General features: G+C 38.7%; 2 protein-coding genes across 4 annotated transcripts; both read left to right on the plus strand.

Moving 5' to 3' along the window:
* Positions 1-189: 189 nt before the first annotated feature.
* On the plus strand, positions 190-3,650 carry pdia4 (protein disulfide isomerase family A, member 4). Of its 2 annotated transcripts, none has more exons than XM_059524560.1 (10): positions 190-474; positions 712-880; positions 965-1,170; positions 1,313-1,451; positions 1,591-1,796; positions 1,875-2,033; positions 2,120-2,271; positions 2,434-2,590; positions 2,713-2,946; positions 3,109-3,650. In XM_059524560.1, exons 1-10 carry the CDS (start codon positions 384-386, stop codon positions 3,522-3,524), a joined length of 1,929 nt encoding a protein of 642 aa, XP_059380543.1. In that variant the 5' UTR covers positions 190-383; the 3' UTR covers positions 3,525-3,650. The 2 variants fall into 2 exon arrangements, with proteins under 2 accessions (XP_059380543.1, XP_059380542.1); XM_059524559.1 differs by having other exon boundaries at positions 192-474; positions 703-880.
* Positions 3,651-5,202: 1,552 nt separating this feature from the next.
* ezh2 (enhancer of zeste 2 polycomb repressive complex 2 subunit) lies at positions 5,203-15,975 on the plus strand. Of its 2 annotated transcripts, none has more exons than XM_059524562.1 (20): positions 5,203-5,580; positions 7,041-7,164; positions 7,380-7,508; positions 7,676-7,795; positions 7,867-7,987; positions 8,273-8,452; positions 8,811-8,913; positions 9,043-9,206; positions 9,303-9,400; positions 9,599-9,842; positions 10,068-10,237; positions 10,440-10,534; positions 10,677-10,717; positions 10,834-10,959; positions 13,822-14,000; positions 14,095-14,190; positions 14,281-14,362; positions 14,443-14,523; positions 14,605-14,689; positions 14,781-15,975. In XM_059524562.1, exons 2-20 carry the CDS (start codon positions 7,048-7,050, stop codon positions 14,839-14,841), a joined length of 2,292 nt encoding a protein of 763 aa, XP_059380545.1. In that variant the 5' UTR covers positions 5,203-5,580; positions 7,041-7,047; the 3' UTR covers positions 14,842-15,975. The 2 variants fall into 2 exon arrangements, with proteins under 2 accessions (XP_059380545.1, XP_059380547.1); XM_059524564.1 differs by having other exon boundaries at positions 7,041-7,158.
* The last annotated feature ends 15 nt before the right edge of the window (positions 15,976-15,990 follow it).

The following is a 15,990-nucleotide window of genomic DNA, read 5'->3' on the forward strand; positions in this document are numbered from 1 at the left end:
ACTTGCTCCTAGCTACACTTCCTGGATCTCGTCTTATCTCTTTCACTAATCGTCCAATCAGCTAACAGCACACGACAGACCACCCAATTGTGGTTTTGAACGTGCATGAACTGCGGGCTTGAGTGGCGACCGATGATTGGTCGAGTCCTTGCTCTACCAGCCAATCAGAGCGTGGCAAGTCAGTCAAGTTCAAGTAAAGGCGTGGGGAAACGAAGCACGAAAAAACCATTTAGAGAAAAATGCGTGACTTGTAATGAGCTGAGCCAAAGCATTTAATGCAAACGTAACAACTATCACAGTATTGATTACTTTGATTTCCGGTAGCAGTGCATGCGTCTCGGTTTAATCCGTTAAGCTAACTAAAGGAGGCGTGAATATTACAGATGATGAAGAAGATAACACTTCTTTTGATTGTGCTGCTTGGAGTGACACACTTCATATTGCCAAGCCGATGCGAAGAAGATGTCAAAGATGGTAAGATATCTATTGCAGATTGTTGATATCTAACATGCTTGTTCGTTTTGGGATATTCAGACCCTTTGCATTGCTGGCTAGCTCGATGCATTGTTGTTTACAGCAACAATGCATGTTAGACTGTATTGTAGACACCATAGAGATGTTTTTGTTGCACTACAAAAGACCTATTAATATAAAATAAGTATCAAGAAAGTAGGAGCTGACTTGTTAACCATTACATTTTAGATTCAGCAGAAGATCTTGGAGAAGAAGATGATGATGATGATGACGACGATGATGATGATGATGATGCAGATGACACTGAAGTAAAGGAGGAGAATGGGGTGCTGGTCCTGACGGATAAAAACTTTGATACCTTCATAGAGGGCAAAGACACTGTTCTGGTGGAGTTCTATGCACCATGGTAAGGTTTCTTTGCTCTGCATCCGTAGGAGACACGTCATTGACTGTCAGAGATCTTGCTCATGCAAATATTACACTTTTTCAGGTGTGGCCACTGCAAACAGTTCGCTCCGGAATATGAGAAGATCGCTCAGACACTAAAGGAGAATGACCCACCGATTCCTGTGGCAAAGGTTGATGCCACTAAGGCTAGTGCACTGGGCAGTAGATTTGAAGTTTCTGGATATCCCACCATCAAAATACTTAAAAAGGGGGAGGCGCTGGACTATGATGGGGATCGAAGTGAGCACGGTGAGTTCACTTTAAATTAATTTAAATGCCGTTATAACTTTTTTTCATTCCATCAGATTGCTGTGAATTTGACTAGTGCTCATTAGTTTCCTTCCGGGTACATAGTTGATCAAGCATGGTTTTAACTTTCATTTTTTTTCAGCCATTGTGGAACGGGTTAAAGAAGTTGCCCAACCAGACTGGAAACCTCCCCCGGAGGCCACCCTGGTCTTGACTAAGGATAATTTTGATGATGTGGTGAACAATGCAGACATTATTCTGGTGGAGTTTTATGCACCCTGGTTGGTATATTTAAATTCCTGTTCAGCTTATTTATTAAGTCGTGATGTTATATCTTTGCATTTCTTTCTGAAGCATCAGTGAGTGTTTTTTTTTTTTTTTTTTTTTTTCTTTATTAGTCATGTGTTTTAATTCAAACAGGTGTGGCCATTGTAAGAGACTTGCACCGGAGTATGAAAAGGCTGCTAAAGAGCTCAGCAATCGCAGCCCTCCAATTCCACTGGCTAAAGTTGATGCCACTGCAGAGAGTGATTTAGCAACGCGCTTTGGTGTTTCTGGCTACCCAACTCTTAAAATCTTCAGAAAGGGCAAGGCTTTCGACTACAATGGACCACGTGAGAAGTTTGGTAAGTCAGTCACCCACTGTCTTTGTGACTGATTGATTTGTAGGCGTAATGACAAGCTCTTCATTGCTTTTGCTCTAGGTATCGTTGATTACATGTCAGACCAGGCTGGTCCTCCATCAAAGCAGGTGCAGACTCTAAAACAGGTTCAGGAGCTCATCAGAGATGGTGAAGATTCTGTGATCGTAGGTGTTTTCTCCAGTGAAGAAGATTCAGCATATGAGATCTATCAAGAAGCATGTGTGTATTATTCTGTCTGGTAGTCCTTTTCAAATACATTAGATTTGAACTTTTTTTATTTAACAACTTGTTCTCTCTTCCTGCAGGTAATTCTCTAAGAGAAGACTACAAATTTATGCATACGTTCAATAATGAAGTAGCAAAATTCCTCAAGGCTTCACCTGGACAAGCAGTCATGCTCCAGCCAGAGAAGTTTAGGTCTAAATATGAGCCAGCGTCTCATTCACTAACAATTAAAGTAAGTTCTGAATCTTTATTGTTTGTGAGATCTTTGCAAACCAAGCATGAGACCATTGTTAAGATGTGGTAACATCAAAAAATCTCCAATGTCAATAGTTATGTGGTGTGAAGCACCAAAAACTTTTTGTGAAATTTTTTTATCTTTGTTTTTTTTCTAAAGGACTCCACACCTGCTTCAGAAGTTCAGGAATTTTTCAAGAAACACATACTACCTTTGGTTGGGCACAGAAAGCAGAGCAATGATGCAAAGAGATACACCACACGACCTCTTGTGGTTGTTTATTATGGAGTAGACTTCAGTTTTGATTACAGAGTTGGTATGTGTCTAAACCGTGGCTCTTGCAGCACTTTGAAACTCTAAAAGGAATTAAGATAATGCCTTTAGCTCAAGGTGCTTGTGCTTTGTTCACTGACACAATGTGTTATCATTTCCACCCAGCCACACAGTTTTGGAGGAGCAAAGTGCTTGAAGTCGCAAAGGACTTCCCAGAGTACACGTTTGCTATCGCGGATGAGGAAGACTATGCTGATGAATTGAAGAGTCTTGGGCTCAGTGAAAGCGGGGAGGAGGTGAATGTTGGCCTTCTCGGTGAGGGAGGGAAAAAATATGCCATGGAGCCAGAGGAGTTTGACTCTGATGTGCTCCGAAGCTTTGTCACGGCCTTCAAAAAAGGTAAGGTTTTTGTGTGTTATGCATGTTAAATATTCCTTATTAAATTACAGTGAATTTAAGCCAGTGTGGTAAATGTTCTTCTAAGTTTGCAAATATAAGACTGACAGTTTAGAGAGAGCACTTCATTAAAATCAGTGACTACATCCTTTTCTTATCCGACAGGTAAGCTGAAACCTATTGTAAAGTCTCAGCCTATTCCCAAGAGCAACAAAGGACCAGTGAAGGTTGTGGTGGGTAAGACTTTTGATGACATTGTGTTGGATACAAAGAAAGATGTCCTCATCGAGTTTTATGCACCATGGTGTGGCCACTGTAAAAAGCTGGAGCCAGATTATACAGCTCTGGGAAAGAAATACAAGAATGAGAAGAATCTTGTCATTGCCAAAATGGATGCCACTGCTAATGATGTGCCTCATGACAGTTATAAAGTAGAAGGTTTCCCTACCATCTACTTTGCACCCAGCGGCAACAAGCAGAACCCAGTCAAATTTGAAGGCGGCAAAAGGGACCTGGAGGAATTAAGCAAATTTGTGGAAGAACATGCCACAAAATTAGCACAGAAAAAAGATGAGCTCTAAGAGATTTAGGAAAAACAACGAACTTTAAATAAATGCAGTTCCCTGAGAATGGAAGTATTCTGGAGGGCTTGGTGACCTTCAGATAAGAGAATGTTTTGATTTTGTTTTTGTACTTACTTTTGTTTCTGCGATTTTCCAAAACATTCAGTATTTTCATTCCAAACCAAGCACTGTTAAGTAGGCTTATTTCTCCAAGTCTTTTAAATAAAATAATGAAAAACACAAATGGAGTGGTTGTCGTAAAGAAGTTCCTGTTTACCACATCTCAACATGTTAAATCTGATGTTATAAATCATTTTTTTCAGGTCCATACTCTCCTCCAGAACCCAAAAACAGTTCTGATATGAACTTGCGGTGTGCTGCAGTACTACTAGAACATAACAATCCTGACCTTTATCTCATCTCAGTTGGCCAGACAGTTATTCTTAGTTGAAGAATTGTTTAAATATTGGTGTCCGGGACACCATGAGCCTGGAGACTGTAGGGTACATTGTGAGTTTTTAAAGGGTATCCTGTAAATTTAATAGTGCTCATAAACGACTTTTAAATTTGTATTCTCACTTTAAATGGAAGCCGAATATCAGGACCGAACAGGCAGCTTGGTTTAAAATCACATCTACTTTGAATCTATTTTAAATTGGCTTTAAATCAAACATATATATATATATATATATATATATTTTTTTATGTATTGCAATAATTTTACAAAGTAAACTTACTGCGAAATCTGAATCGTGTTTAGCCTTCACTGAATCGTTCCAATGGTTCACGATCCGGATTGAATCTGTACGAACCAATAACTTCCAAAACGGAGAACTAATAATGAGCCTAAAATCGATAAGCTTATATTACATTTAGATTGATCCTTTTATTTCAAAATGAGGCTAAAAGTAGGCTGCTTTATTAGTGTAAGTTACATTTAGTTTAACAGTAAAACGTGCGGGAAATACATGACGGTCTTATCTATACATACACAAAAAAAAAAAAAAAAAATCCGAGCGTTTTATTGGAACGTTCACTCTTAAAGTGTATGTGACTATTTATGTCTTTTGGGACGTTTAATATATAACTGCGAGGTAGGGGACGTGACGTAGGAGCCTCTGAATCAGTTTTCAAAGTCTTCGAAAGAACCGACTCGCGGAAATAAATCGGATTGCCCACCACTATTGTACGCAGATGGCATTGAGTGGGTGGTACTTAATGAACCGGGTGACCGATGTCCAAACTGTCCACAGGAAGTCCCTCAGTTCAATGCAAAAATAGAATGACATGTTGACTGTATCGACTTACTGGCCGTCTGGAATTGTTTTCCCCCAGTAATTACCACAAATGCAGCATGTTTTTCATTCTCTCTGTATTAAAAGAAAGTAAAAAAAGCTCAAATCTTTGCATTATACTGTATCGCCAACACATTCACAACTGCTGTTCTTCGCTGACGAATTCACCGCAATGATAGAACCCAAAGACGACTAATAGCATACTGCGCGACGGTTTTACAGTTTTACAAAACTGTATTCGTTCAAAATCAAGAACAAAGAGAACTTCTTCACGTCCCCCACTGCAGTCACGCATCCGATTCGCCCAGTCCCCGATAGGATCTATCCAATCAAAACTCGCAACATTGAGCAGCTCGAACATGGCTTGTTCTGATTGGCCGATCTGTTTGGCGCTCGTTGATTCTGCAGTGCGCGAGGTGGGCGGCGAATTCTTCTGAGTATAAACGACAGACTGAGCGGGTTTGAATACTTACAGAAACGGAAATATCACACACTTACGTACATTTCAAATTTATTTCAATCCGCTTACAGTCTGCCACAGTTAAGAGAGAGAAAGACGGCTGGCCAAACAGATACCTGTACAACTAAAGACGAATTAAGCGCCTGTCTTTTGTTTATCGAGGCTCGCCGGTATTGGTAACGCGGACGCGCGGAGCTGAAAGGACCCTCTGCCGTGAGCTAGCAGAGTTAGCTAGCTCCCTTAACCGATCATCTTCACTTGGGGATCCCGCTGACAAAAAAGTCGTTTGTTTTTGATGTGGACAGGTCTCCTCCTTCAGGTAGGCACTAGACAAAAGACACCAAAGAGACAGTTGTCTGAGTGTTTTAGTGAAACCACATTTACTTAACGTTACTGGTTAAGACAGCATAGCTAACCAGTAGCGACTAACTTTAAATTGAAACCCTGCAAAGACAGCAGTCATGTTAGATTATAGACCGTTTCCTAGACATGTATTACTTGTTCTAACCTACTGTTAAACCATATCGAAGTTTTAAGGATAATTAAAAAAAAAAAAAAAAGATCAATCTGTCATTTACAAGCCCTCATGTTGCTCCAAAGCTATACTATGACTTACTTTCTTCCGTGAAAGGAAACAAAGGGGATGAAAGAAATCACAGTCTCAGTCACCATTCGCTTTCATTGTATTAGGAAAAGATGCACTGCAAGTGAACAGTGACTGACATTCTGTCTAACATCTCTTTATGTGTCCGAAGAAAAAAGTCATGTCTAGAGAACCATGAGATTGAGTAGATAAGTTTTAATTTTCGGTTGAATCTTTTTAGCATCTAAGTTGTCAGTCTTTTGTTAGTTCTTCAGTGTTTATTTCTTAATTGTCATTACAAGACTTGCTGATTTTGTGAAGTTTTGTGAGTAAACCCGAGTAAAACGGTTTAAGTTTTCAGTTAGACTTCGCTTCAATGTGTGTGTTAGTCCAGGAGGGGCGCCAATGAGCTCATACACCTGTCACATCTACACCAGAGATAACATAAATCCCAGATTTGGAAATAAAAGTGCACCTAATGCAATTGCAGAACTATACCCAAATGCAGTTTATTTGTGGATCAAAGGGGACATTCATTTTCCTCTGCCACCTAATTGTTCAGTTTTCTCATGTTACTACGTTTAGATTGAGTATGTGAGTTTGAGGTTTTGCTGAGATGACTGGGAGAACTTGTAGGAGGGGAACCTGTGAACTTACAAGTGAGACTTTGTCACTGTCTCGCACGGTCTCAGCTGCTCGGTTACATATTCAACCTACGTAGTCACATGCAGCATGTTAGATAATCTCTACAGCAACTGAGTTGGCTTTTACACTCTAGTGGTTCCCAGAGGAAAGTATAGTTGCTCTTTCATAGCTCAGAAGACTTAAAGGTGGTCTTAGGAATTTTTTTTAGTTAAGTTTAAAATGAGGAGAACTAAATTAGGAGTCATTAATAATACTACTGGTATATGGTTAGAGTACAGAAATATACATGTTTTGGTTCAACATTCAGAAACAACATTCAACATTTCAGAAACCCTGAAAAATAGATCTAACATGTACTTAAGTCATCTGGCAAGATAATTAATCAGCCACTTAATGCATAGGAAAACTGTATATGATTTAACTGATGTACATGTGTATATAGTTTTTGGATAAAACTGTTTTATCCAAAAGGAAAAAAAAAACTTAACCTCAATGTTGTGTGATTCTATAGTCTATAATGAAGTCTAAAGCCATATACTGTATGTGTATAGGGAAGCCATGGGATTGACCGGGAGGAAATCGGAGAAGGGTCCTGTTTGCTGGAAGCGGAGAGTGAAGTCTGAGTACATGCGACTGCGGCAGCTCAAACGTTTCAGGAGGGCAGACGAGGTCAAGGTGATCCATGGGCTAGTACAGCAGACATTAAGCTGCCTGTATAGAGTTTGGTGTTGACCAGGATCTTAGGTGTCACGTGATATGCAACGTGTAAATGCAGTGTTATGTAGTATAACACTGTTTCCACAAGTGATAAAAAGAGTCATGAGAATAACCATGTTGCCTGCCTGTCTATAGGATTGTCTCACAGTGAAATGTGTTTTCTTAATGTACAGAGCATGTTCAGCTCCAACAGACAGAAGATTTTGGAGCGTACAGACATATTGAACCAGGAATGGAAACTGAGACGGATACAGCCTGTTCATATAATGACACCTGTGAGCTCCTTGCGAGGGACTAGAGAGGTTTTGTAACTTTCCTCTATTTAATTATTATTCTTGATCTCTATCTAATTTCTGTTTTATTATTAAATGCAGTGTTTTGGTGCTTGTGGCATTTAGAGTAAATTCTCATTATCCTATAAATATCTTGGTATATAGATTACATCTTACATGACTGAAATATTTTGCAGTGCACTGTTGACAGTGGATTCTCTGAGTTCTCCAGACAAGTCATTCCTCTCAAAACACTGAATGCTGTGGCCTCTGTGCCTGTCATGTACTCTTGGTCTCCACTCCAGCAAAACTTCATGGTAAAACCAAATTTCTTATATATATTTGCAAAAGTAAAAAAACACACTTTTAATCTTGTATTCTGTTTTAGGTTGAAGATGAGACTGTATTGCACAACATCCCTTACATGGGTGATGAAATCCTTGATCAAGACGGCACCTTCATTGAAGAACTTATTAAAAATTATGATGGAAAAGTTCATGGAGATAGAGGTCAGGAATTAATTTTTTCCCTGTTTTATAAGATTTGATATAGTTGGTCTTTTAAAGAATACCAATTGGGAGACGATGTGATATATATTCTTTTTCATGCTCTACTCCTGAATATAAGAGCACACAGGCTTGGTATTACAAATAATGACAATTTAAATTTTTTGTGTGAAATATCCCTTTAAGAATTGATTCATATTTGAGCTAACATCCACTGCTGCAAAAAGCCCTATAGACTGCAGGTTCTCTTGAAAAGGGTATTGATTTCTTTTCCTGTCTTTTGTGTAGAGTGTGGTTTCATAAATGATGAGATCTTTGTGGAGCTAGTGAATGCACTCAATCAGTACAGTGATAATGAGGAAGATGATGAAGAGGAGGATCAGCATGATTGCAAGTTTGAGAAGATGGACCTCTGTGATGGAAAAGATGATGTTGAAGACTCTCACAAAGACCAGCTTAATTCAGAAAGTAATAGAAATTAAATGATTTTTAGTGTAAAGTATGTAAAAACCGATCTTGTTTTGATAAAGATTGTGAGCAGTTAAAATATATTACATTTGATTATTGTTTTTTTTCTTTAACTAAGTTCCAAAGATTTATAGCAGTGTGCATCAACAGTGTTGCATATGTCAGGACTGTAGTGTTTATATGTGTTTTGGGACAACAGATGTTTTTCTTGTCTAGTGCAATATGTTTTTTTCCCACCAAAAAATCACATGCCCTTTAGTGCTGACAATAGACAGAGATTTTATTACATGCTGCATGTTTTTTAATGTCTCTTATTTTGTCTTATACAGTTTCTGTGCTTTCTTATTGTATGCAACAGGTCACAACAATGACAGATCAAAGAAGTTTCCATCTGATAAAATCTTTGAAGCCATTTCTTCCATGTTCCCTGATAAAGGTTCAACTGAAGAACTCAAAGAAAAGTATGTTAGATATCAACTCCTGTATAAGAACTTTCATTGATTCTGATAAATAGAAAATAATGTGAAGTTGATTTGCGTTGAAATTTGATGGGTGGTGATCATGTTTTGAGAAATGTTGTATTTTTGCAGATATAAAGAACTCACTGAGCAGCAGCTTCCAGGGGCTCTTCCTCCTGAATGCACCCCCAACATTGATGGACCAAATGCTAAATCAGTGCAAAGAGAGCAGAGTCTTCACTCCTTCCATACACTCTTCTGCAGGCGTTGCTTCAAATATGACTGTTTCCTTCACCGTAAGCAATTATTCCTCAAAATGCTGTCCTTTTAACAAAAAAAATCAACCATTTAAGATTGCATTTCTATAAATGCATTCCTCATTTGATTTACAGCTTTCCATGCAACTCCAAACACATACAAGCGTAAGAATATGGAGAATCTGGTGGACAGCAAACCATGTGGAATTTATTGCTACATGTATATGGTTCAGGCAAGTGCATTTCTCCACGCCTTCTAAAATGAAAGATTGTTAACCCTGAAGGCTTGATATGTTTGTGTGGTTTGAGATGGCACAAAACTGCAAGTGCAGTCAAGATTTCTGTGTGAAAGTGTTTGCATCACAGGTTTTACACATTTGAAGAGCTACTTAATTAAATTCTGATTAACCCTTGCGTACGTATGTCTTCAGGATGGCATGGTTAGGGAATACCCAGCAGGTGTGGTTGCTGAGCGTCCCAAGACCCCTTCTAAACGCACAGTTGGCCGACGCAGAGGAAGACTCCCGAACAGCAACAGCAACAGTAGACCCAGCACCCCAACAGTTAACAGTGAGACTAAAGACACAGACAGTGATCGAGAGGGAGGGGCAGATGGAACCGACTGTAATGATAAAGATGATGATGACAAAAAGGATGAGACCACCAGCTCCTCAGGTAGAGATTGAAGGTCTATAAAAATATATCATATCAGTGTAATATTTGATTGGGGGATGTCAATCATGAAAATCATATTAATAAAAAAAGTCATATAGTAATGTCAATATTGATTGTATATTAGTTTTTTGGAGTCATGAAAATGTATTTGCTTATTTCAGGTTTCCTGCAGTTTTAATCTTATTTCCATTTATTAATAATATATATATTTTTTTATTTGTACAGAGGCGAACTCCCGCTGTCAGACTCCAGTGAAGCTGAAGTTGAGCTCCGAGCCTCCTGAGAATGTGGACTGGAGCGGCGCTGAGGCCTCTCTCTTCAGAGTGCTTATCGGCACTTACTATGACAACTTCTGCGCTATCGCCAGACTCATCGGCACAAAGACCTGCAGACAGGTACATACACCTGAGAAGATGGGTTTATGCAATAACATTACATATTGAAGTGTTAATTAACACGGTTTAATGCTAGACAACTACGCGTAACTGCTGTGGAATTATTTTGGAGGATCTGGTAATTGCAAGTTACCACAAACTGAAATTAAACACTAAAATGGATTCATGTTTTAGGAGTTTTACTTGTTTTTGGCTTTGGCAGGTTTATGAATTCAGGGTAAAAGAATCTAGCATCATTGCACGTGCACCTGCTGTTGATGAAAACACTCCTCAAAGGAAGAAGAAGAGGAAACACAGGTGTGTGTGTTAATAAGAGTCTGGCTACCTTTTACTTTTTTGTCACTTTCATTTATATAATCATATTAAATTAAAATAAACTATTATGATTGGTGGATTTTAATCCTGTATTATCCTGTTGTGCTTTTTTGGGTTCTTCTAGGTTGTGGGCTACTCATTGTCGGAAAATTCAACTAAAGAAAGGTTTGTGTCTTTGAAGTTAGATTATAGCTCGTACTTTAGCAATATATTTCACTATTGTGAAAGCTGAGTAAAATGCAAGTATAAATGTTCATTATATTTGAAATTTCTGCTTGCAGATGGCTCCTCCAATCATGTGTACAATTACCAGCCTTGTGACCACCCGCGCCAGCCATGTGACAGTTCTTGCCCTTGTGTCACTGCCCAAAACTTCTGTGAGAAGTTCTGCCAGTGTAGCTCGGAATGTGAGTGTATATTAGGGATGTCAATTGTCGATCATTCCCATGATCGATCGCCATTTAAATTTAACTATCAAGTAATTGATTCATTGTTAACCTTAAAGGGATAGTTCACCCAAATAGCAAAATTATGTCATTAATAACTTACCCTCATGTTGTTCCAAACCCGTAAGACCTCTATTTATCTTCAGAACACAGTGTTCATCTTCAGTTCTCTCTTCACAGCAGTTCAGTCAGTGTACTGTTTGAGTAAATGAATTACTCCAGGATATTGGTTTGTTTGAACTCAGAGGGAGTGTCAGCCACATTAAAAAAGTTAACAGTTTAAGTCATTTGTGGATTAATGCGTACTGGACACGCGAACCGTTTCAAATGATTCAGTTTGATTTGGTGAACTGGTTCAAAAAGATCCGGTTACATCGAACGATTCGTTCGCGAACCGGATATGACAAACTGCTTTGTTTTGAACTCTCTCTCACAACAGACACGGAGGAGAAGACAATGCTGAATAAAGTCGTAGTTTTTGCTATTTTTGTACCAAAATGTATTTTCGATGCTTCAAAAAATTCTAACTGACCCTCTGATGTCACATGGACTACTTTGAAAATGTTTTTTATCACAGAAAAGTAACAATCTTTCATATAGACATTAGTTTAAACTCGATAAATATAAACAACGCATTATTCATGCATTTTACTTCTAGGTTTGTATAATAAGCTGCTCAAGCAAGCTGCTTCCATAAAAGTGAACATATATATTTTTTTCATGTTTATCTAAAAGTGCTCTTTTTCTTGTTTTAAACCTAGCCAAAAACCCATGTGACTGCGTTTCCATGTCAATCCATGTTTCATTTTTCCCGCGAACAATGCGCGTTCACTTTAATTCAGTGTCTGCAGCACAGCAAAAATATACTCAGTACGTTAACAATCGCTGCACTGCTGCAGACGCACCGCTCCTTGAACACCCTGACCGCAACCTCGTGCAGCTGGAATATGTTAATACGCACAGCAGACGGACTGTGTGAAACAGGCGTTATAACGTAACACCAGAGCACTGCTGTGTACCCTCACCACGCCTCGCAGTCGCTGCTTAGAAGTGCAACATTGTAAAGGGTCCGTCTGAAACAGTGTCCCGCGGCTGCGGCGAAGCATAACGTTCGTTCCGAACGCTGAGTAATTAAATACACCGGTATGGCGGTATATTCAAAATTAACATCATAACGAAAATATACACCGGTTTTCGGTATGAACCGGTTTACCGCCCAGCACTAGGGCTACCCTCCACTAAGGATTTTTCTGGTTGACCAATAGTCCTAACAAAAGAACGGTATTGTGAGTGCACATAAATAAAACCAACCCGTGAGACCTCCGTTCATCTTTGGAACACAGTTTAAGATATTTTAGATTTAGTCTGAGAGCTTTCTGTCCCTCCATTGAAAATGTATGTAGGGTATACGGTCCGCGTCCAGAAAGGTAAAAAAACATTATCAAAGTAGTCCATGTGACATTAGAGGGTCAGTTAGAATTTTTTTATCACGAAAATACATTTTGGTCCAAAACTACGACTTTATTCAACATTGTCTTTTCTTCCATGTCTATTGTGAGTGAGTTCAAAACACTGCAGTGTAGTGATATCCGGTTCGTGAATGAATCATTCGATTTAAACGGTTCTTCTTTAACCAGTTCACCAAATCGAACTGAATCGTTTGAAACGATTCACGTCTCCAATAAGCATTAATCCACAAATGACTTATGATGTTAACTTTTTTAATGTAACTGACACTCCCTCTGAGTTCAAACAAACCAATATCCCGGAGTAATTCTTGTACTCAAACAGTACACTGACTGAACTGCTGTGAAGAGAGAACTGAAGATGAGCCAAGCCAGATAACATACAAAAGATAGACTTGTTCTCGAGTCAAGAAATGGTTGCATCGGTTTTCAGATCAGCAGTACACTGAACCGAGAACTGTTTCTGTCAGACGCGTCCGATTCGAGAACCGAGGAGCTGATGATACTGCGCATGTGTGATTCAGCGTGAAGCAGACCGACACACAGCGTGTCTGAACCGAACTGATTCTTTTGGTGATTGATTCTGAACTGACGTCTTTGGAACGACAAGTTCTCAAACCCCTTAATTTTTTCACATTTTGTTATGTTGTGTTATTTTGTTAAACTGCTTTAAATTACTTTTATTTCCACATAAATCTACACCCCACTCACCAAAATGACAAAGGAAAAAACTGATTTATCACAATTTTGCCAACTTATTAAAAAGGAAACAATGAAGAGATGACAACTTGATTGTCTTTGAGATGTTTCTATACTTCGACTGGAGTTAACCTATGGCAAATTCAGTTGATTGGACATGATTTGCAATGGCACACAAACCTGTCTATATAAAGTTTAACAGCTGAAATGGATGTAATCGATTGCATCTATTGTAGACAATTAATCGATCGCCGACAAATCATTGACATCCCTAGTGTATGTAGAGACACACCTATAGAGACCAACACCAATCCGGCAGCTCAGGCATGCAAAATCAATGTGACACCCAGTTTACACCAAAACAGTTGAAAAGAGGAAGATTGAGTAATTTTTTTTTTATTCCCTAATCGTGATGGTGATAAAAAGCATTTTAATTTGGACCTGTACTGTATTTTATATCAGTTATTTTTGAAGTTTTTTTCAGCAGAACTCTTGCATTTAATGATTTCCACTGAATAGTTAATATGTAACTTTTATAAGAAAGGAGAAGTTATTGCACTCATATGAAGTGTTTTCTTTTGTAACAGCCGTGATTGATTTGAAATGGTCAGGTCTGGATGCAGGAGTTGTTTTGAACTGGATTTTTCTGTCTGTAAAGGTCAGAACCGGTTTCCAGGCTGCCGCTGTAAGGCTCAGTGTAACACCAAGCAGTGTCCCTGTTACCTGGCTGTACGAGAGTGTGACCCTGACCTGTGCCTCACCTGTGGGGCGGCTGAACACTGGGACAGTAAAAACGTCTCCTGCAAGAACTGTAGTATTCAGAGAGGAGCAAAGAAGGTACATTCAATAAATGCAGTTTTCCTTATATATTAACAAAACATGAATAGTCTTGCTTATGCCACTTCTTCATTTTTTTTTTTTTTTCTTTAAGCACTTGCTACTGGCTCCGTCTGATGTGGCCGGATGGGGAATTTTCATCAAAGAGCCTGTTCAGAAAAATGAGTTCATCTCCGAGTACTGTGGGGAGGTGATTTGTATAAAACAACAACAACAAAAAATACGTCAAGACTTCATAATGATACCTTTTTATGTGACATGTTTCTATTTTTACCTCTAGATTATCTCCCAGGATGAGGCCGACCGCAGAGGCAAAGTGTATGACAAATACATGTGCAGCTTCCTGTTCAATCTTAACAATGGTAACTAACCTCTTTCTCGCAAACGTTCGCTGCTCACATGCCACCTTACTAGCTGACAACCTCCCACCTGTCACCCACAGATTTTGTTGTTGATGCAACTAGGAAAGGAAACAAGATCAGGTTTGCCAACCACTCTGTGAACCCCAACTGCTATGCAAAGGGTAAGACACTCAGAATCTTGTACTAAAAGGATCTTGTGTGTAAAATGTGATGTCATGGTCTCTTCCTGTCTGTTCTCACAGTGATGATGGTTAATGGAGATCACAGGATTGGCATATTTGCTAAGAGAGCCATACAGACTGGAGAGGAACTATTCTTTGACTACAGGTAAAAAATAAAGAAAGTGTAGAGGTTTTTTTTTTTTTTTTTGAGAGGGCCTTTCAAATCATCTAACCTGATGTTTACACATCTCTCTTAGATACAGTCAAGCTGACGCTCTGAAATATGTAGGTATTGAACGTGAAATGGAAATTCCATAAAGCCATCTACCTCCTTCAACAAATGCCTTACACTCTTCAGGAATTCTCTCTCCACTTGCATCTCCAGTTAAAATACAGTTTATAGGACAAAGGCATCTATTTGAAGTTTTTAACGTGATATTTTGAAGACTGGTTTTTTTTTTTACTCGACCAACAGGCTTTCTCTGGGATACTTTCTGATAGTAACTTGAACATTCTGTCATGTTTACAGTTGAGGTTTTAGTACAGAGCCATTTTCTAACGGGCCATTTTTTTGTATCTGGATGGTATTTTTATTGGTTTCAATTTTGACAGTTTCATCTATACCTTTGGACCAAATTTCACATTTAAACCGGCTGTAAGTTTGTAATGCAAAAACATATATCATGCAGTCCCCACCGTTTAACGTTTGTTCTTTGTGGAAACCAAAGCCACTATCACTGCTTTGCATGTTAATCTCGCCAGGATTGCTCCAGTTGCAGAGGTATTAAATGCATTTTCCGGTGCCAGTTTCACAGTTGCTGTAAAAACAAAACTTGGTGATTTATGGAAGGAGGGTAGACTCGGTATCATATTGCGGTGCCTTGACATGTTTAAAGAACACTGAATAGTTTCTTGACTTAAATTTCCTAAAATGTTGAATGGTGTACTCGAATTGTTGTATGCATGAACAAAGGTTTCAAATGGAGTGGAATCAGGTAACTCTTCATTCCTCACTGTACATTTTGTAATGTTTATCCAGACAGTTGCAGCTATAAACTTTAGACGTCACTAAATGTAAAGAGATTAGCTTAAGGTGCTGTTTTTGTCCCTGGTTACGAAAAAAAAAAAAATCACTTTTTTTCTAATCAAAGCAATAATACCAGGCTCGACTCCATAAGTCCCTATTTATTTTATGAGTGTAAACAAGTTTTATAATTTATTGATGGCTACCATTTGCTGTGATTTGTCTAGTGAATATTAGGGAGTTATTTCTTAGGAGCTTGATCTTTTTGTTTTGCTCCTCTTAATTCATATTTCTCCTCTGAACCTCGTTTCTACTCTTTCTTTCCTGAGGGTTTTTGACCACTCCATCTCCATGCCTTCGATTACAAGGTGCTGTTCAATTGTTTACAGGGACTTGTTAAATGTGATAAAATAAACATTTCAACTAATTGTCTGCTGTACTGT

The sequence above is a fragment of the Carassius carassius genome, chromosome 35, assembly GCF_963082965.1.
Source record: "Carassius carassius chromosome 35, fCarCar2.1, whole genome shotgun sequence".
In the NCBI taxonomy this organism is placed as follows: Eukaryota; Metazoa; Chordata; class Actinopteri; order Cypriniformes; family Cyprinidae; genus Carassius; species Carassius carassius.